General features: G+C 42.6%; 1 protein-coding gene across 5 annotated transcripts in view; it reads right to left on the reverse strand.

The window, feature by feature from the left end:
• Positions 1-22,694, reverse strand: part of mef2aa (myocyte enhancer factor 2aa) — a 63,876-nt gene that overhangs the window by 8,372 nt on the left and 32,810 nt on the right. For 3 of the 5 annotated variants that reach the window (XM_035156223.2, XM_035156220.2, XM_035156221.2), the window contains exons 4-5: positions 7,355-7,489; positions 5,706-5,928 (exon numbers count right to left, since the gene is read on the reverse strand). In XM_035156223.2, the coding sequence (XP_035012114.1) occupies positions 5,706-5,928; positions 7,355-7,489 (358 nt within the window). Of the gene's footprint in view, positions 1-5,705; positions 5,929-7,354; positions 7,490-7,557; positions 7,690-22,694 lie in introns of all 5 variants that reach the window. The other 2 variants (XM_035156224.2, XM_035156222.2) reach the window with 1 other exon arrangement.

Raw genomic sequence — 22,694 nt, forward strand, 5'->3', positions numbered from 1 at the left:
GGTCCAAGATACAGCGTGACTCATCTGTGCAAGGTCTGCAGTGGGATTCTGCAGCTTCCACACAAATATGCTCAAATACAAACCCAATGAGTGGTTCACCATACAAAAGCAATATTTCAAGTGCACTTGAATTTCACATTTACTTCACTTTATGTAGGTCTGAGTTAAAGCTACGACCTCGAAATGAAAATCCTGAAAACAACGGGAAGAGCTAATGAATGGTATCTCACACTGCATCAACGGATCAGTGGCACTTCAACAAGTTGCTGACTTCTCCATTGTGTCCGATTTATCCCGGCGTAACACAAAGTGTGCGCACAACGAGCCGGCTCTTGTGCAGGAACATAATGGAACAATAGATCCTCTGACTACAGATAAGGACAGCAACAATTCATGGTCAAATAAACAGCTATAACACCTACAATAGTATCTCACAGCTGAATCAACAGTGTGTACGCAGCTATTCAACATCAGCTCTGGCTTTGATCATACAGCATTTGGCTGCCGCTAGAAAAGTAATGTTTACAGAATTAGCCGAGTGTACGTCCAGGGGCCTAAAAATAGCAAATCTGATTAAAAGCAGTGGAGATGTCATTCAGAGGGAATGAGATGCAAGTACAAATATTAGTTGATGTAAGGGCTGCAATTTGTGAAGTGCTTTCTGATTACAGTCAGCAAGCTCTGATATTTTACTTTGAGATTACAGCTCAAAACATAAAGCTGTTGTGGAGAAAAGCCACAGACAAAAGACTCAGTATAATAAACGTGATTTGCATTATTAATGACACATGGTTAGGTATTTGTGGAGAAGGCCCAAAGTTAATTAGCTGGTTTTGTGACATTTGGCCATTCTCACATGGGATTACATCATCAACATGACAATCTTGTCAAGGTAACACAGATACAAAGCTAGAAAAAGACATAAATTATAACAGGGTATATGCATCTGTATGCACCTTCAAATTACACATGTGTAAATGCAGGATTCATATAAAAGTGTGTCTTCACTCTCTCTCTCTCCATTTCACGCATACCGTCCTGTCTATAATGGCAAAATGCCCCCAAAAATATCTTAAAATAAAAGGTGCAGTGAAAACAAAGGCATGCTAAAAACCTGAAGTTGATCATGAGAAACAGTATTTTTCCTCATCTCTCCGTCTTTTTCCAAGTAACTGGTGAACTTCCAGCAAATGTTTGATATGTTAATGGGCAACTCTACGTCTGTGCATCTTGTACACGTTCTTTTTCTTGGCTATTTGCAGTTATTCAATCAAATACATCTGTTTCTGTGTCCTACCTGCATTCTTCATTGTGCTTTTTTATGCTTTTGTAAAATTACAACAGTAATGTAGCCATTAACGTCGTACTGGGGTCTTTACCAACTCAGTGTCCAGTGTGTGAGACGCTTGACACTTTGCCAGTTCATCCCAAGGCAAAGACCTCCACTCAGTGCTGTCTTCATTTAGCTGATTCCGACTTGGATCGACTCGGATCGACCCACCTGACCTGCATATCTTTGCAATGTGCCTCTGATTATGACTTCAGATATCTGACGATGACTAAACATCGCACTTGTTTGAGATATTTGCCAAGATGCAGAAACACATGTCTGCACAAAATACTTGGGTTTCACAAAATTAGAACCAGCTTTTCATTTCAGTGGGCTTTTCTTGCGTCTGTCCTCATTCTATATCCAGACTTTCTTCTGGTTGTGCCAATAAATCCTCTCTGGCTGAAAACTGTGCACGTCGAAAGCTGTTTGGTTTCTGTTCATTGTCCTGAATTATTAACACGGTCTGGGAAGAGGCGTTACATAAGGCCCTGTGTTTACAACTGAAACATTCAGCTTTTCATTTTAAGTTCGGGGAAGGAAAACACTGACTTATTATGCCCCAACGTCCCACGTGTGTCAGGCTCAGGCAAAAGAGAACATGGCTTGATGAATGAGAAGACTCCTAGAGCCCAATCCTATTGTTGTGTCTCAGAAAACTGAGACCGGTCAGGATGTGCACACAGGGATTTGTTAAGACCAGGTATAGTATCATACTTGACCCTCACTCTTTTCTTAAAAACTGCAGACTCTAGAAAAAGTGGCAGACCACTCACATTGTTGCTTCTTTATTTAGCATATACGAGATTCACCACCATCATCCAACTTTGAATACAGGTTTTTACGTTATTATCTGTAGCACTTATCCTACGGATCATTTAGAGTCTCCAATCAACCTAACCCCAATCTGCATGTCTCTGGGTGGTGGGAAGAAGCCAGAGTACACAGAGAAAACTCCTGCAGACACAAGGGGAACATGCAAACTCCACACAGGGAGACCCCCCACTCGCAGGGCTAACAGGCCAATCACCACTTAGCATAATGGCCGCCCTCCTCATCTCCCGTGTGGGGTAGAGGCAGTTTAATGTTCCCTGTACGTTGTGTTAGGGAGTTTCTAACAATTGTTGCCATGCACTTCCTAAATTTAGCTTAGGCCAGATGTGAATAGTCATTGTTATGAATGTTCAACTTGGAGGTTAGCTGTGTATTGTTCTTTTGATTGGTGTTTGTATTTATATATTTCTGCATAAACAGATGACTTGATATTTGTATAGATTACATGTGAAATGTTATAAAAATAGTTTGACATAAAAAAGAAAGAGCCACCTGCGTAATGTCAGCATAAGAAAATCAAAAGCAAAAATGAAGTAAATTAACTTTCTAAAAGTGCCAGTGCCACGACAGAACTGTTCATTCTGCTGTCAGATGTGAAGCGCCGAACATACAAACATGCTTTGTTATGGTGTTTCAAGAGCTTGTAACGCTCCAATATTAATGAAGGGATGTGTACAGCTCGCAGACATATTGCATAACAGAGGACACTCACATGCAACACACACACACACACAAAAACAGCAAAATGACCCTTTGAAATTATAGTAGCTGTTGAGCTATATTATCTAAACCAGCCGCTAGATAAGAACAACAATACACTGCTTATTCTCCTAATAACAGAAATGTGTTTGCTTCAAAAATCTCTCCGGCAATGTTCACTGTCACATTCTTGCAGAACAGATAATCCTCACAATCAACTAATAACTAAATAATCCCTCGTCCAGATCCCACAATTAAAACAGACCCAGCGGTTCAGTGGGAAATAAAAAAAGGGTTGATTTACTTTTGGATTTTACATGCACTCAAGCTTCTCTCTATGGAGGCCACTGTTGAACAGGAGAGGAGGTGTCACACAGCCAAAATCCTCCATTTGGCCACTTTGAAAGGCTCCTGCTGCGGTCATAACTGCTACATGTGAAAAATCAGAGCTATGTCAGGAATGGTCATCTGACAGCGGGGGCTTCTCCTCCCTGTAGCCTCTGCTGTTCTACACACTTGGTACAAACAACAGCTGCAGCATGATCACACCGCGCCAAACGCTGACGCCCCCCTGGCAGAGGTCTAACGCTGCCCCCCCCCCGGGGAACTAACCACACCCCAAAACTTAAAACTCGCCCAGCGCTCCCTTTAAATTGCTGACGGTAAACCAATCTTAGATGGGAGGGCTCGTCATACTTTCTAATCAATACCTCATCAGATATCCCCTTAACCTTTTATCCGTGTGGCCTTCAGCTTGTTATCATCTTCGAATGTCACGCGGTTTCGCAACTACATTCTGCATTATGTCAGAAATACTATATGGAATACGGCGAGCTCACGAGGAGAGAGTTAAAACTCCACCTGCCTCCGCCTCTCACGTGGCACATTGCGCCCGTGACAGGCTGTCCGGTCATTGTGTACCGAAGGACTTAGATGGATGTCATGGCCCGAATACCTACAGGGTTATGCTGGTCTAGGCATCTTACAGACCCTCTCCAGCCTTTTAAGGGCTGCCAGGGTAGAGTGGGGTGGGAGTGAGGGGGGGGTGTGGGGGCAGATGCACCTGTCAATAGAGGGAAGGAAACAGGGGGAGGGAGGGCCTCACGGAGGTGACGGGTCTAAATGAAACGCTGCGTTTATCTCTCTGCCAGAGACAGTTGGACGGCTAATTACCTCACCTGGTTGCCCCTTTCAAATGCCCTCGCCGCGCTGTGTGAACGCTGCCCGCTCTCCCACACGTGCATTTAACAAGCATATCATACACGCCCTCTGTTGAGAGGAGGAACACACACCAGTCCCCCTTTGCCTGCGGTGAAAATATAATCAGGCAAAAGGCGCCATCAGTCAGTGACACTGACAACTGTCGTGGACCAATCGCAGATGGACACGCAACTATCCGGCTCACGTGCTAAGTCGCAGGTCTACTGGGCAGAGCTACAGAGAGCTTATGGATCTCTCCGGGAGGACTCACCCGCTGGGCCGGAGCCCGCACCACTTGGCACTGAAAGGTCTGTGGTATCCAGCATGCCACCTAATGAGATGCACAGAGTGATGAGATCAACCATCTGCAACCTTCTGCAAAGCGAGCAGAGCATGTGATGGAGATGCCAGACCAGACATGAAAATGTCATGTGGATGTGTCTTCACTGAGCACAGAACAGGGAGGGGTGTGCTCCCACCTGTGTTGTCATTGGGAAATATCCACGATGTGATGAAAGAGTGGAAACCAAGCATTCAACCACAAGGACGCACCTTCAACATGCAGTTATTCACTCTCTTGGAATTCAGGCAACTACTAAAGTGTCTCCTTAATGTCGTATGAATAGTTTCATAGAAAGACACTTTCAAGAGATACCAATTATTATAAAAAAAATATGCTGATGCAATTTAATAAAAATTAAAAAAACACCTCGCAACAAATAATCAAGAAAGAATATGGTGAAAAACAACCCATAGTTAAGAGCCCGTGTGCATTGGTAGGCCTGATGTATGGTTCGATTTGAATGAGGCATTTCACACCTTGTTGTTAGTACTTCTGTCGTATGTGGTGCAACTGAATCTTGCAAACGCCTTCTGCACTGACTGAGTCAGACCAGTCGTACAAGTACAGGCATAGTCTGACATCATTTTGCCACAATGCTGACAGAATGAGACGTGCGATGAGGGACAACTCAGGGTGTGAAAAAATAAGTATCACACAAACACAGTATATCACCCTTATATCCAATGCCATTGTGGGAAAACTGTGTAAACTCTACTATATATGTATTTTAGGACCAAAGAAATCCTGAAATGATCTATGAGGAATAATTTGACAATTATAAGTTAGATGAGAATATTGATAGCAAACCTGCACTGTAAAAGACATTTACTGTATTATTTTACTATTTTTTGTTAATGTTTTTTTTTGTATTAAGTGTAAATGCCATAACATGACGGTAAATTGCTTCATTAAAAATATTAATCATCAAATAAAAGTTGTAATCCTTAAATTAATATAGTTATATATCATTTTTACAGGATTATTCAATTTCTTAATGGTCTTGAATGTTAAATTACATTGAATTTTATGTAAAAATATTATTTCTTTTTGCAGTTTTTTTAGTGTGGTTATAAATCCAGGCTTTTTGTTTCCGGTCTTTATGAAAAGTTTCAAACTTGGCTGAACGACTACGATCAGTTTTTACTTGAATCTTCACATTGTTCTACAAACACAAATGATGCTGTTGGATTAATTTGATGCTATTATCAAAGAGGTGTGTTAATCTATTAAATCAAACCTAGTCTGAGTGGTCGGGATTATCCTCACCTTCTGACCAAATGACTGAGCTGAGCCACTAACCTGCATTGCCGGCACTGGTGGGCCTCTGGGGGCCTCCACTGGAGCCCACATTCCTGTGCAGAGAGGCCTGCGGAGGGGACAGCATCCCACTGTCGCTCAGAGAGCTGGTGGCTGCTGCCAGGGACTGACTGCCCAGAGTCCCCCCCGGCTGGTACATGGCATTAGGGTTGGATACAGGCACAGCCACATGCATGGAGAAGTTCTGCTGAGGCAATGCTGAGGGCTGTGGAGGAGGGAGACACACACACACACACACACATACATTCACACACACACACAAACACACACACAGACGCACACACAAAGAGAAGATATTTACACACAATCACAATGAAAATCCAAGGTCTGATGAGAAATCTGATGGAACAGTGGTTGTCATGGCATCATTAACAAAGAGCTGCCCCTGAGGTTCAGCTTAAATAAAGTAAGAAAATTCTTAAAACATTCAGGGAGAGCTTTACTAAAGCTGCAAAAAAAAAAGGTTAGACTATTGGGCATTTTATGTTTTCATTAACACATTACATGTAGAACACACAAATCTCCAGTGCTACAACAGTGCACACAAACCACAGAAAACAAAAATCCAAATAAAACATGCATTCAGGTGTTCACTTCGGCATTGCAGCAGTCAGCACGCCAGGCGTACGTTTGTGTTTTGAGACCACCCCCCCCCCCCGCGTTAATATGTCTCTCTGTACGACAGAGAGGGCTGATGGGGGGGGAATCACAACCACAAGAGTCGTGACTCACACGCATTTACCTACAACGCGCTGACTGTGCAAAGCACAAGTGAGAATGACAGGTGGCAGTGAGAAACGATTCATCATAGCATTATCCAGTGAGCCGGTCGGGTGTTATCATTAGTTGGTTAATGGCAGAGTGATGCTCCTCAAGTCAGGAGCAGAGAGAAGATGACTGCTTAGTAAGCACCGTGTTCTTGCACGTTTCTAATATTGTCACGCATGATAAGATCACAAAAAAGATCTGCGGTAGTTTAGAGGGTGAGCCGCTGTGTTACTTGATGAGGGAGAGGGAAGATGCTAAATGATAGCGTGTGTGCCGGTGAGCTCTGAGGACACTTTGCTGCCGGAACTGTTTCAGAAAAAGAGATGTTTAATTCTAGAGTGCAGCCAGAGAGCGGCAATAGGAGGATTTGAAGTGGAAAAAAATGTAAATGAATTGCAAAAAATTGTAAACTATAAAAATAAATAATCTTTGTTTCTGTTGAGATATGAGGTGGAAACCAGGTTTGGGACGGAAATTACTCATCCCTAAAACACAGGATATGCAGATCTTTGTGATAAACACTCACTAGACATGAGTATTTACTAAGTGTGTGAAGTTTGTTTGTGTTGAAATATGATAATATCACCATGGTATTTGGCTTATAATCTCTCCAGCAGAAGAACGGAACATTTCACCTGTTTATGAAATGTGATCTTATCAGGGTGTGCCAAAATATCAGCTGCAGAACAAATCAATGTAAAGAAAAAAAATGCACCCCCAGAGAAGTGGGCATTAATCTTAAGCTACAGTAGAGGTATAGGGTAAAAAAAAAAAAAGAGGAATAAAAGTTAGATGAAAAAAAAAGGAGTGAAAATCCTTTGTGCCACAAAGCCAAGCAAAAACAGTGCATTTACAGTACTTACGATTTTATGATTTCTCATCATATTATCAAACTCCTCATTAATTTTTTTATACTTTTCTTCTGTGTGAGGAGTGAGGACATATGAGGCATCGGGGTCCGGGCTATCACAACCTCTGTGTTCTTTCTTGTTTAGCGCCTGTAGTGAACATCAACATAAAGACAGGGATCAACACAAAAGAGCAGGCGACAGAGGAAAGTACTTACACCACAGCGCTTGTACATTAAATCACTCTCTTCGCTTAGTTTGCCGAAATGGTCGTCCATGAGGGGGCTGTGCCCGAAACAGTCATCGGGATCGGGACTAGCACAGTCATTATGGCCTTTGTTTCTCAATTTCTGAAATGAAATTGCACAGTTCAAAAGAAACAGTATACAAGGTGGGGTTTTGTTGTCTTCTATTAGCCATACATTGTTTTTAACTGAAAAACACCAATCATGTACCAAAATGATAAACTATTACTATTATAATAATCTGACACCATGTTGCACTCTCTCTCTATGTTTCTTATGTACATTTTTATTATTGATATTTTGTATAGTTTTGTTCCAATACATCTTATATAGTATTTGCTGTAACACAGGGATTTCCCAGTTTTGACATCAACAAAGTACATGTGCAATGTATCTATATATTGCTTTTTTTCTTCTTCTTCTTTCGGTATGTCATACTTTTACTTATGGCTAAAGTAAAACATTCACAGCTGCTCCAGCATCCATAGTTTAAAACCAGGCTCTGGAACAAGGAGAAACTGAAATGTCAGAAATACTCTTTCGCCCTTCAGATGTGTTCCGAGAAACAAAATCCTCTTCCCCTTTTTTTTTGTCTCTTCCCCTCGAACTTCCCTCCCTGCCTCCGCCCCTCCGCTCTGTTCATCCTCTCCTCTCGCTGCAAGTGCATGTTTGCATTTTTCATTATATTTCAGTTATCATAAGCCAACCAGCTGGAAAGGAGCCCCTGCATGAGAAGATTCTTACAGAGGAGCACTTCAGTTTATCCCACACTGTAATTCAGTACAGTTGTCACTCGTGGGATCTTTTCCAAGTTAATGCATGTACAGGGGGAGGAAATGGATTATCAGATGTGGTCAAAAATGCCTGTTTGAGCAGGACATTTTACAATTATTATAAAAGCAGAAGGCTCGTGAGTGCACAGAGTTATAAAGATCCTGTTCTGACTTCAGGGGGGGGGGACACATGTCGTACAACTAAACAAATAAATGCTGAACACTGTGCTCACTTTCATACAGGCGGTTCTCTGCTCCTCATTACAGCTCTGAATAGCAGTGTTAACAAGACTCGCTGACAGCATGTGACAGCTTGTGATATCGAGGCAGCGTACATCAAAACATGATTTATGTGTGGCTCTGAAGGTTTCTCTATCAGGCGGCTGCAGGTCCACGGCAGCGCCCTGCCCTGTCTGAGGGCTGCCGCGGAGGCCTCGTGTCTACAGGAAGGTCACTGACTCCTGTGGATGTAGGGGTCAGGGAGTGAGCCAGAGGAGCGTTACCTACACACACTAATGAGACCTTATTCTCTCTCTTCCTCTGTGTGTGTGTGTGTGTGTGTGTGTGTGTGTGTGTGTGTGTGTGTGTGTGTGTGTGTGTGTGTGTGTGTGTGTGTGTGTGTGTGTGGCAAGGTATTTCTACAGCTGCTACATCCTCTGACAGCGGCGTGACAATACGTTTAGGTCTGTGCAGAAAATGTGGCTAACCCAGCGCTGCTCACCACAACCTCAATGTACATCACATTTCCCTCAAAACTGTGCCACGGCTTTATGAGGCTCTATAATATCACTGCTCATTAAGCTCCGCACTGTTTCTGAGGGCTGCGCTGGGCATTTTTGGGCATGAGAACAATGTTAATCGAAGCTGCACAGACAGAAATGTGGCGCTGTGCACAGCTCAGACACAAATGAGGAAGTTTAAAGAAGCGCCCACATTTTTTCAGACATAAGTATCCACAATGCCCAAAGGAGAGCGAGAGAGAGGGAGAGGAGGCCTCTGGATAATGAATGGCCAGCACAGTACCACAGATACATTACTGTTTGGTGTGGTACAAAGCAGTGGCATTCTTCTCATTCTAAGAAAACGCCTTGCTGGTTCATTTCCTGTTTACTGAGCGCGCTCTCTTTAGTTAGGGTCCTGAAAGGCCTGTGTTTACTGGGGTTAAACTATGCACTTTCTCCTCCAGCCGAGCCAAGGATCCGATCCTAACCTGCAAATTTGAGCTCCAACCTGCTCATTATGTGAATAGCTCGGTCGGAGCGGTCAGGCACGGCTGTGTGATTTGGGGCAGGGCTGCTCCACTTTCACAACAAGCCTGGCCAGCCCTCAGCACACCGCACCCACTGGCCCACGCCATTTAGGGAAAGGTTGCAGCAGCACAGTGGGTGAGCGGGAACCAGATAGCGGCAAACAAAGACAGGCACTCAGCACTCAGATCTGTTCCACCATACATGACAGGAATCACTGCAACACATGTTATCTTCAAAACGATGCACTGGAGCTGTGATGCGGCGAGCAGTGTGTACACGACATTTGGCGTGCGAGCGCTAATCATCCCTGTGGATGTACTAATGTATATATAACAGTTAAGGCCTGGGAAAGCATGGCTTTAATTCTCTGTTAAATGACTTGGCATGTTCTGGGTGTTCCACAGACGCTGCCCACAGCTCTCAGTGAATGGATCACTAAATCAGCACATGGCCAAACAGGTGTCCCTCTTCCAAACACCTGTCAAGACCTGGCTCCCCGTGCCGGCCTGTCTGAGGCAGCCGTGCAGAGACATGGCCGTAGAAGGGAACGCATGGATCACATGTATCCCTGAAGGTCACCAGACCCCGGATCAACTCGGCTCTTACGTGTCAATGCAGCAGATTGCTCCAGACACCACAGCGATCCGACCTAGAAAAGGGGAAACGTAGTCGACGATGATCACGCAAATAAAAAAAAGAATAGATCACTCCTTTTTGAATTAGTTTGATGAAAGCGGGGGGCAAAATGCATCTGAAAGTGTTGAATCAAGTGGCAGTGTTTGCATTTTGGCTGAACGTGAATGCATGAGATTTTCAGTAGCGTTTTTAAAACATGAACGATGGGCTGTTTATTATAGGAGGGGTAGGGGGTGGTTTGCCTAGCGTATAGACAAGGAAACTTGTGTAATCTATTCACAAAGGCCCTGAGAGGCTCACAAAGATGAGAGGGACCAAGGCCAGCAGCTATTTTCTCACAGCAGCCACAAACCTGTATTGATAGAAATTTGGCTCTGAGTGGCCTGACGTCAAACCAAAGCCAGGCACTATTGTCTGTGTTTGCATGTAAGTGTGTCCATCAGTTTGCCTGTGTGGTACTTCAAATTCTCTTCGAGAAGAAAAAAATAAATCTTCCATCCCAGGAAGCCTTGAAGCTTCCTTATCCTGAAGAAAACATCCATCCATCATCTCCACTTGAGCCCCGACTACTAACTTATGAAACCATGGGGAACATTCAGCACAGTAAGTACCTCTCCAGGTTTGCAGGATACAGTGTGTTCAGAACAGAGAGTGACAGTGCAGTAAAAAGCAGCCTTGGACATCACTTTGATTTGATATTGTGATTTTGTAAATGTTATTCTGCACAATGGAATTTCTATTAGATATAAACGTTTCACATCGTGCCTACATTGAGCTCAATTCTGGGCCTTGGATTTACTTGCAAGCACTATAGTGCTTCTTTTCTAAATTGAAGCCTAACCAAACGCTATTCAATGGATTTAACATAAAAACCTAAACCATTGCATAAACCACCTACATCACCATTTTCTTGAGAAGTACTTTCAGCGAAATGGGGCCCGAGCAATTTACTCTGCTGCTGTGAGTCTTGGAAAACCATTTTACTCTGATGTTCTCCGTCTCTTTTAGCAGGAGAGCTTTCTGCATTTAACTTATTCATGTTCTGTAGAGTACTGTACGTGAATAGGACGCAGGGTGAAAGGAGGGAGATACTGGTTAGGTATAAAAGCTGAAGTTCAAAATTGTAGGGGGTGGGGTGGCTTAAAGAAAGGCACGATGAGGCTGTTTCCATACTCTCCGCCATTGTGCCTGAATCCCAGCAAAGGGCTATACTTACAGTGGCTTTCGCTTCTGCTGGAGCACCACCTGACCTGTGACTGGTGCACCGCAGCTCGGATTACCGGCCCCTCCACGAGCAAGACAGCTTGTAGCGTAATGGCAACGCGGCAGGAAATTACACGAAATGTTTCAAAAGTGGAGTACATCGTGAGTGTTTAATGCACGTTGTGTTTGTTCCATTCCCTCCCTGAAGTGTGGAGAAGCTGCATTTTAACCGCTTGTTGTGGAGTGGGCCGAGTACCCTCGCCTGGTTACAGCCGGGTGTCCCAGCCTCTCACCCCGTACCGCTGTGAATTAGCCCTTGTGCCCGCCACTACGCTAAGCAAGGTAGCGTGCTAATCCACATGACATCACTATTGTGTCCAGGCCGTTCCATCTAATGTGCTTATCAAAGGGCTTCTTTGAGTGGGAACATACTAGGAAATCAGCATGGGGAGGCGGCTGATAGGAAGGCTTTTATCTGCGGAGGAATATTTCTGCTCTTATATAACATCTTAAGAGACTTCCACTACCATCATGTTCCCTTTCCCCCCGTGGTGCTGTAGTCTTCACTTGAGGGGAATAAAAGCCTCTTTTTGTTGATCTTCAGGAACTCTATGCCAGTGCCCATGCAACACTGGGTTACTGTAATATAGGAAGCCTTTCCTCTCGCTCCTTTTTCCACCACATATTGTGAGTTGGGAGCGAGGGGCTATTAGATAAGGAGACCTCTGTAATTCCCAGACATATCTTGTTTAATCTCATGACCATTACACATTACGGACTGATATCAGGATATGAGGCTGGATTCGTGTCCTTCCTTTGGCTCACTCCATTGTCAAGTGACTCAGGGGGGGAGACAGGAAGAGCAGCGGGAGGGGGCGAGCTCTCAACCTTTATTTTATTTTCATATTATTGTCTTGCAGCTGTTAGAAAAAAAAACAATATACAAAGTGAGATTCGATTCCCCACCTGACATCACAATGACATTGGACAAACCGCGGTGAACCGAGAGTTTAAAGTCAGTGGGCCATTAATCCAAAGTGAGTCAGGTTCGCTGAATCTAAAGCCACCACAGAGACAAATTCGTCATTTTCCGTCTTAAATAATGTGAATTATCGCGTTTGACTGACTGGATTGCCAATTAAATATAGCCCACCCATTTTACTGAATAAGAGGCAATTGGAAGTGCAGTGAGCGGTCCCTTCAGAGCTTTCTGCTCTGAGACTCTGGTGAATGACGGAAGTGACAAAGCTATTAGCTGCCACAATCAGAGAGCATAGTCTCAATCAGTGGACTGCACACTTTCAGTATAGACTAGAGGGAATTAAACTACAAATTGAGGATGAAGGCAAACCAATGTCATCACCATCTAAAAAGAATGAGAACATGCACTCTGTTCCTACTTCACATAAAGGAAAGGTGGCACAGATTAAAAAATGATCAGAGGAAATTACAATCCAGACGGAAACGGATTATTGAAAACCTTTCTGATGGTTTTTCACTCCCAGTATCTCTGTCTCGCTCTCCGGCTATCGCTCTCTCCCTGGTCATTGAGTTGATCATTAGCTGTCAGGGCCCTTGAAACCATACCCCCAACCCTGAACTCCCATTCCTGCTCGCCTCTAAAATATTCATAAGGACAATTAGGAGTTCCGATAAGGCGAGTACGGAGGGCTGAGGGGGCGTGCGGCAGAGAGGGCAGGATGTGCCAGCAGGACGTCTGTTCTGCAACACTCTATACCCAGACCACAGACCTGTCCTCATCAATCTGAGACCCAGCAGCGTCCCTTTTTGCCCCACGGTCAGGCGCGGCAGCCGGGGGAAGGTGGCACCGTGCCAACTAAACCCCCCAGTTGCCCCCACCACCACCACCACCACCCCAAATCCCAGCAGGCCTTGCTCTGTCCTAGCCCCTGGGCAGGAGGGGTTGGACACACAGCACGCACGGTGGGAGGAGGGGGGCGCAAGGGTAAGCTGACTGTTGAACGAGCTAACTCACAGAAGCCGCCCACGCACACAAGCAAGGTCTCGTTTCAGACGCTCGGCGCACAAGGTCACCGAAGAACACAGAGGGTGGACTCACGGCTTTTGGTCCTAGTGATCATTAACATAGCGGGAGCCAGTGTCGCTCTGCAACCACATCCAACCAACTTCTGTCGCTTTTTGACCTACATCATATTCAACACATGCAGTTTATGGTTTGAGCTCAATTTGAGAAGCTACAAATTGATTTTACCAGCTACACATTTTTAAAGCTGAGGAGTGACAAAGCACTGAATTGTTATTTATCATTAATCTTATTTTCTGTGAAAGATGACGCGTAAATGAGAAATACATTTTCACCGCTGTGAAGTAATTGAAGTACCGGTGTGAACAGATTAAGGCTGTGTCCGAAATCACTCGCTACTCACTACGTAGTCCACTAAATATAGTTTTGCCCTTTTGTAGTGCTGTCCAAATGTTAAGAGAGATTTTCAAACCCTATGTAGTAAATGGTCTGTCTTGATATAGCTCTTTTCTAGTCGTGATGCCCACTCAAAGCACTCATTGTTTCTCACAATCCAGTAGTGAAAAGTAGCTTAAAAATACGACCAACCATCTTTAGCAGCGTTCTTTATTTACAGTCTTTATTTACTTGCCACCGCTCAATTACTGAAGGTCACTTTCACAGTTTCATAAAGGAAGCTGCAGCCAGCACCACAACAGGCCAAGCAAACAGCCCATTGCAAACAGGCAGGTTTAAGAACGGCACTGCACTAGTTAAATGATCAACATACTACGACATGAGTCATGTGAATGTGTTTATGCTAAGATCTGCTGCTAGTCCGCTCCACACTGACTAACTATTCAAACTCAAACTCTCAGTTATCTTCGTTTCTGTGGAAGCTGACGCATAAAGATACAGTTCACTTTTTCACTGCTCTGAAGTGACTCAAGTCTTATTTACAGGATGGTTGAAGCGTGTTAACTTCATGCCAGGGACAATGTTAAAGCCATGTATGTCCACAGAAATAAGTCCCAATAAAGTGTCTTCTTGTGTTTGACAAACAAACTTAACCTAATTCAACATCCAAACACTGGTTCCAAGAAGCAAAATGCAAAAGTTTGATATTTCGCAAAAAAACATTTTCAATTTGAGATGAAAAACACTATTTATATACTCTAACAGAACAATTCAGTCATTCAGTTAAAAAAAGCTGTTTCTCTGTCTCTGTCTCTGTCTCTGTCTCTCTCTCTCTCTCTCTCTCTCTCTCTCTCTCTCTCTCTCTCTCTCTCTCTCTCTCTCTCTCTCTCTCTCTGGTGAATAAAAGTTTTTATGTAATGGTTTTAGCTCCAGATTTTGAGATATAGCATATCTAATTTTAGAGCTCGGAGTATTAACTCTTTAGTGTCACTGGAAAATAGCGTTGAGTAGAAGGCATCGTGGATTGTTATTGTGTCTCCTTTTATTATATGCTCTCTACAACACTCTCAGTTTGAAATGAGACATGTGCACTGTTGAGAGGACGGAAAAAAAGCTCTGACGTCAATGAAGCACGACATGTGCCAAAAGCAAAAAAAATCTCTTAGCAGTAACCTGGTAACAAGCATCACACACCGGAGCAGAGACATAATAAAACAATGAGATGTAATACATGATGGATTTAAAATGCACAGAGAACTAGTTCTGGATAATGGAGTTGAGCAATTCAGCAATTCAAAGGGAAACTGTAGTAAAGCCCTAAAGGAGAAAACCCCACATAAAGAGAGGAGTGGCTTACTGCTGGTTATGATCAGGTTAATCAAACTATATTTTAACAGTTGGAAAGTCCAACGCCATTACTCTGCCGCCAAGTAATAATTAATGAGTACTGTATCTGTTCCATACGTTCCATAGCAGAGATATATTACAGAATAATCTGCCCTATACTCGCATGAACATTAGCACATCTGTTTCATTACACTCAGAAAACTACAAAAGAGGACCGGTGACCCTTTTTCACTAAAAGCCCAGAGGAGAAGGAGTCCTTGTCCTATAAAAAGAGCCACTTTGAAACGCAGCATGTTGCTCGCAACAGAACCATTAATAGAGCTTCAGTCACTGTGGCAAGACAAGACTTTTCAGACAACTCTCCGCAGACTGCTGCTGAACAGATGATGTGATCGTGTACATCAAGAGGAAAGGAATGACTGAATAAGTGAACAGGACTATTTACACCGTCATAACTTCAGAAGAGGCTCTAATAAAGCAATACCACATCATTAACAAGATGTAAAATAAGGCCACAGTGAATATTTCTAATTAAATCAAGGCTCTGAATGCATCATTGAAAACATCTAAGAAACAACAAACAACCTATAAAAATATATTAGGTCTTGATTTTGTTATTTATTGACTTTGTTTACACAGACAGCAATTTTCCAATATTAACTCGATTCAGAAGATAATCTGAATAAGACCCTGCCATGTAAATATAATTTTCTGATTCCCTTAACCTCAATAAGGTCACTGTCAGAAGAAGCAACAATCAAACTAGAATGTCACTCAGCAGAGCGAAAAAACATGCGCCAAGGTCCGACAGTTATTTAAATCCTATCAAAAAGCACCTAATTTCATACACTCATAGATCAGTCCCATAAATGTGTCAGGTTATTTTTTTCATCTAGATCCATAAATTATTCGCGGGGAAACGGTAAAAAGATTGAAAAACGTCTGCATGCGATGTTAAAGAAAGTGAAAAAAAAATCTGGACCTGCACGGAAGTACAGCCTCCTCTGAGTTTTGTGGAAATTGAATCAGTTATTTTTGCTTACAAACAAAACACCAAACAAATGGACAGGGGTAAAACCTCCTTGGCGCTGGTAACAACCTATAGGAGTGTTTAAGGTTTGATTTAGTTATTTATAGACTTTATTCATATAAACAGCTATATTCCAAACATTTCTTGTTTATTTTTATCTTGTCCTACTGCACTAGTCTGAAAATAGATGCTGGTGCTGCATGAAGAGCCGGCGTGTTTGTTTTGACGAGCGAGTTCACTCTGGAGCTGACCTGGCCCCAAACATGGGTCAAAGGTTAAGTGCCAGCTCTCTGTTGTACAAAACACTCTCCGCACACAGGAAACAAGAAGTAGCTAATCCTTACAACAAGGTGTGTTTGTGTGCGTGACAAATTAAGAGGCGATAATAGGATTTCAGGAAAATAAGTTAATATCGCACATGTTGCTGAATCTTCCTTTCCGGAAACAACACATTACCCAACGCACGGAGAATAAACATGGCCCTCGTTAGAAAGCAATATCTCAGATAATGAAAACCCACTGATTAAAATATATAGAGTTCTGAAAAACAAGATCATCGTACTCGTGGTAATCCGCAGTCTTGTGCGTGACCTACAGTGGAAATGAAAATATAGAAAATCATTTTAATATCACTCCAATAAATCACAGAAGCCCCAAATGTGCGCATACTTAAAAAAAAATGTAATATTAAAAATGGCCTGGCAGAAAATTTCACATATATTGAAAAGCAGTGGAAAATCAACATCAAGCCAATAAGTCTATGTCAATAGCAATGACATTTGGTTTAGCTTAAAAAGGATTTCTCATCCTGGTGAAATACCAAAAAGGAGAATAGTAATATGATGACGGCACATACAGTCGGGGGGGAAGACAGAATTAGAAAGATACCGGAGTTACGATGACTTCAATGGAGTCAAGTTAAAATCTGATTAATGAAGACATTTAAATGGGCTCAATCTGTTGATGATATCAGAAAAAAATACCAATATCTTGTCTGTTTTGCCACATTTCACCACGTTGATCATTTATCCGCTGTAGCTGCACCAGTGCTTTGGAACAATCTGTTGTTTACCATGAAGTGCTCGACTGAAGACTTTCATGTTTGTATATTATTTTATTTCATTATATCTCATTCTGGCCTTATTTTATTCTTTTCTTGTAATTTGCATCGTGCTGATTTTGTTTATACTCACCCTCTCTCTTTCCAATCCACTATAAATAGTCCAGCAAATTATAGATGTACATAATTATTGACATAGACAAAGCAATTTGGACAATCAGACATTAAGAATTTATGGATATTTCCAACTAGAATAATGACTTGTCACAAGTGTTATATTCGCTATAAATAGAAAATGTTTAATTAAATTGTTATTCTACATTTCTCAAAAATAACAGCTGACTAGTTTTGACAAAAACAGAGCAGAGAACACAGCCAGGATTCTCAGAACTTGCACTAAAAAGAAAGAGAGTGACTCGAGTGTATCTGACTGTAAACAGGTTCTAATGTAAATGGTTTCTATTTCTGTGAAATAGATAAATGCTTTTTTTTAAAACCTCATGGACTTAAACATGTGCAGCCCCCTCTTATGTAATCTGTGGATAATGAAGATGATACCCAGACACAGTGGAGAGCCGCGCAACGCAGCAGATTTACATCCACGGGCCAAACGTCAAGACGGAAGAAGGAGAAGAAATAACCCAAAACTCAGGATTACAGTTATTTTATTTTTCTGTCAACATATGGACACATAGACTGAGCTGCAGCTATGTTTAGATTTCTCGCCTGGTTTTCAACATAAAGTAAAGGTAGTGAGAAAAGAGAGAAAATGCTGCGCTGCAAAGGAATTGATGTCATTCATGTTTGTAACGCCAAGAATGACTTCCTCAGAATAAACAGATGTCAGAAAATAGCATTGGAAGCGCGCAACAGCTACAGAGACAAAAAAAACAACAACCATACTCTGCTCACATCCACGCAGGACAAAAGATCCTCAGAGATACGCGAGATTTGAAAATGGCTCAAGGTTATTTGTAATAAAACGCTGCTGAACGTGAAAAGTGAGTACTGCACTACTGAAAGAATTACATACCATGATATGTGTGAAATGTAATATGCATGTGTGCCAGCCAGAGCCTCATTTGACCGTTCTTCTATGTTTCTGTGTCACGTTTGTCCAAAAAACACGGTTGATCTGCTTTTGTTGCTCTGAGTATAGTCTCACCATCCAGTGTGCTTTGATTGTCAACGCTACTGTTAAAACCAACACAAACAAACTGCACAACACAATATCCTCAGCAGGATTCAGAGTCGGAGGCGCATTGATAGTAAATATTTGCATGGCTGAGGCTCGTTCGTCTCCCTGAGGGATATCTGATCAGAATTCTGCTGATGGAGAATCAGACGGGGGTTTAAAAATAATGCTGATTCTCTTTTTGTTCATGCAATGTTGTGTATTTTGCATACAACACTTTGAAAGATAAACCTCTGATACTTGTAAACTGAATACTTGTATTTATTGCCTTGTAAAAAGTGAGCGGCCTCTTTCCTCTAGTCTAATCAAATAAAGAATCTCATTTACTGAGCGAAGGTTAGAGTTTGCTGTTCGGTTTTTTTTCCCCCCCTCGTGCTCTTTCATCTCCTCTTCCTACCCCCCAACTCCCGACCCCATTCCCCGATGCAGCCTCCATTTCCAGTGCGCCACCAGCAGCAGGATAATTGATCAATCATGCTAATTGAAGAGTCTGGACAGCTAGCCCACCATAGCAGATGTGCCAATTTGCATTCATTAAGAAAGAAATGAGTCTTAATCACTACTCAGCCTTTGATTGACAACATAAACACCCCCTGTCTGAAGCTCCTTCAGCCCAGAGCTTTTTATTAAGTGGTTTATTCCATAACTGGAAATAGTAAGAAAATATTCTTTCTTTAAGCTGCAAGTCCCTGAAAATGGCCTTTTGAAGCGGTAAAATAATAATACAAATAATTATAATAATAATATTAATAATAATAATACAATGCCCTGTGCTGATTGTGCGTGTAGCTTTTGTCAGTCTCAAATCTGCAAAGGGCAGAGAAAATATCACAAACAAAAAAGGCTAAATGTGGGATTCAGATGAAAACACAGGGCTTGACATTCAGTAATGGTCAAAATTTACATATCTTATTGAACGATTAACACAGCCCCATTCATCACAAAGCCTACCTGAGATTACCTGACTCTTTAATGCTAATTTCTGATACTGTGGGGGGGTCTCGTGAAAAGGCGAATGTTTCTTCATAAATGTTTTGGCCACTCGTATATAACGAGAGGAAGAAAAGCAGAATTTCCCTATGAATGATCTCAGATTGTTGACTCTCACAAATCTTCGGGGGAAAAAGACAATATGCAGAGTCAATTCTCTGCATATGATGCAGTCCAGTTATTGACAATTAGGGAAGCATCGGTATTTGACTTAAATTACATTCCCAAATTGGGTTAGAGCCTATTCACAACCCTGATTTTATAAGATTACAGTTAAGTGTTGGCTTAATGTTGATTCCATGTGCCTGCAAATTAGATTTTTCCTAATCCATATTATATACCTGAATTGCTCCAAGCGGGGACACATGGATGACAAATGATGTCTGTGAAGTGACGGACTGCTTTCAAGGTTTCTGCCGGGGACAAAGGGGTTCTTTCTGTGCGGGGGGAGAACGGTGTGAGGTTTGTTGTGGAGCGTAGGCGAAATCTGATTAGCTCCACTAGCGGAGAGGGGAGGAAGAGTAAATATTATTAGATTAATGTAATGACTAACAGCAGAGTTTTCATTTGCGGAATAAACAGAATTTGATAGAACGCGCAATCGAAGCGACGCCATAAAACTTCATCTGTCATGTACTGTACACTCCTCACTGCTACACAACCCTATTGAATACTGCATTTAAGTCCAATGCAAAATGACTATATGGTGATGATGGGTATGATATTAAGACGAAGGCATCATTTGTGTTTGTTGATCAGGAAACATGTTTTCTTCTTTTTGGCTCTGATTGGCAGTTGTGTAGTTTCTTTTAGTTGGAATTGCAGATGTTGCTGTATTAACAGACTAGTAAAACAAAAGTGAGCACTGTGATTCTAAATATGTCATTTTGATATATTTTCAGTAAGTAAATACAAACCATATATAGATAAAATAATAAAATACAACTTAATTAAGGAACATTTGCATGGCAGGTGAATGCGTTAAAGGACAGATTTCATACAGCAGTTCACCTGTCGCCTGGAGCGCTAGCAACATTGATACCAAAACACACACACACACACATAAAAGAACAATCTGAGCCTACTGCTCTGCTTTGGACAGGGAGCCAAGTTTGAGACAAAGTCCACAGCCCTCCACTGGGTTATCACACTGTGGCCCAGGCATGCATCCATCTGTGGAAAACATGGAGCCTGCTCTCCCACACTGCACAGCTCAGCCTTTATCTACAGATGGTACTACCGAGCGGCACCGTGACCTCTGATTTAGTTTCTCACACTGAACCAGCTTCCCAGCAAAAAAAACAGTGGGAGAGGGTTTTTCTGGCCCTCACAAACCGGACAAATGAGCACATGATTGTTTGCATGGCCAAAGATTGGTTTAACGCAATTTAAAAATTTAGATAAGTGTCCAGTGTAAGTGTCCTCATGTGAGCCGCATTTCGCTAGATAAACGGGGGGAGGGGCAGATTCTTCCCATCATTACAAATGCATCACCTCCTCTGTGCTGTGTACGAGGATCTGTGCAGCTGCAGAGGAGCACACGTCCGCAAATCAGAACGGGAGATTCCGTATTCCTCTTAATGTATATCATACTTTCAACATATTATCAACCACCTCCACCACGAGCTCTCCGGCCGAATGAATAGTGGGGTAATGTGGCGATGCCGTGAAGTGGACCGGGTTGGTTACTTCTGCTCTGCTTCTTCACTTCTGAAACTTGACCACGTAGCCAGCAGGCAGAAGGGATGGGGGGTGGGGGGGGGGGGTTGTGCATATCTGCAAAGATGCTGGACGAGTGAACGTGGCAACGGTGGCTTGTTCTCGCCTTTTGTGCAGCGGGGCGGCTTCCTTGAGAGTAGCCAGGAGGGCTAAGTGGGGAATCAGCATGGGACCCTTGGAGCAACATAACGCACAATGTACACTGCAATTACGCCGCCGCTATCAACATAGACACACGTCAGTTGACCAGAGATGTATGTGATAGAAGAGTGCCAGGGGGAAGGACCCAGCTGATAGGGACCGGAATGCGTTTGCAGCCAAAGTCTTGTTTAAAGTAAGACAGCTTCCAGTCACGGCAAACACAAATTTGTGGTCACTCTTATGTAAGTAAGGAATGTATCCATGTATTTTTTATGCAGGTGAGCCCCTGCTCAGCTCCGAGGGCCCCTGATGGTGGAGTGACTGCATGAGTCTACTGGATGCCAAAGCACTCTTCTGCAGCTCTGCCAAGCAGGTAATTCACAGGCAGCAGCAGCAGCATGAATAAAAGATAATGGGCCACAGCTGACTCCTTTATGCTGCATGTAATTTCACTAATTCCTCCAAGTGAAAGTCTTTTCCAAAGATGGGATTCTTGAAAGATTTCAATCTCACCCACCATCTTAGTGTCTCTTACTAGAGAGGCAATAATAAAAAATGCTGTATGTTGTAGTGGACAGGTGGCTGAAACAAAACCAGAGTGTTGCAATGCAGCAGTCTTTGTGCAGAAAACGTTATTTCAAATAATAGCTATAAAAATGAAGGGGAAATTTGTAATCAATAGTCATTAACATACATTGTACATGCTTTTATCTAGTCAGTTTAGATACCTGCCTCTTAAAGCCGATTTTGAATAAGCCACACATGTGCCAATAAAAGATGTTTGGAACATGAAGTATCTCTAATCATTCTCATTTACTTTGGCTTTTACACTTTTGGCTGACAATTTTATAAGCTGGCATAACAAGTGGATTACTCTTCCGCTAGTCGGCGGGCAGGCAGAAGCTGCCAGGAAAACCCCAAAATGTTTGTTGAGTTTTATAGAGCAGCGTGGAATGTACTAAACACTGTATTTTCACTGAAATACTTGTCTGCAACGAGGAATAACCAGAGAACTGAGCCCTACAGGTACAATATCTATGGGAAACAGGGTCATAATGGCGGTCAGCAGCTACTGCGTGCATGCACGAGCAGAGATAGGTTCTTTGCGCCCGTTGATGAGCATGAGAGATGCTGAACTTATCAGAGAGTGCAGACCTCCCTGTGGCCTATCTGAATGGTGACGAGGAGGAAACTGTTACTTGTTCCCCACAATTGTCTGTTACCCCTTCAGCAATCATCAAAGCCCTTATGGTTAAAGATATTTTACAGTGGGAATCCAGCCCTCAAATTTATTATAAGGTCTAAGTTTTTTGCCTGAAGTTGAATATCAGTTGTGTGAGAAGAGAAAATACTTGATGGCAGTGA

The sequence above is a fragment of the Hippoglossus stenolepis genome, chromosome 5, assembly GCF_022539355.2.
Source record: "Hippoglossus stenolepis isolate QCI-W04-F060 chromosome 5, HSTE1.2, whole genome shotgun sequence".
Taxonomy (NCBI): domain Eukaryota; kingdom Metazoa; phylum Chordata; class Actinopteri; order Pleuronectiformes; family Pleuronectidae; genus Hippoglossus; species Hippoglossus stenolepis.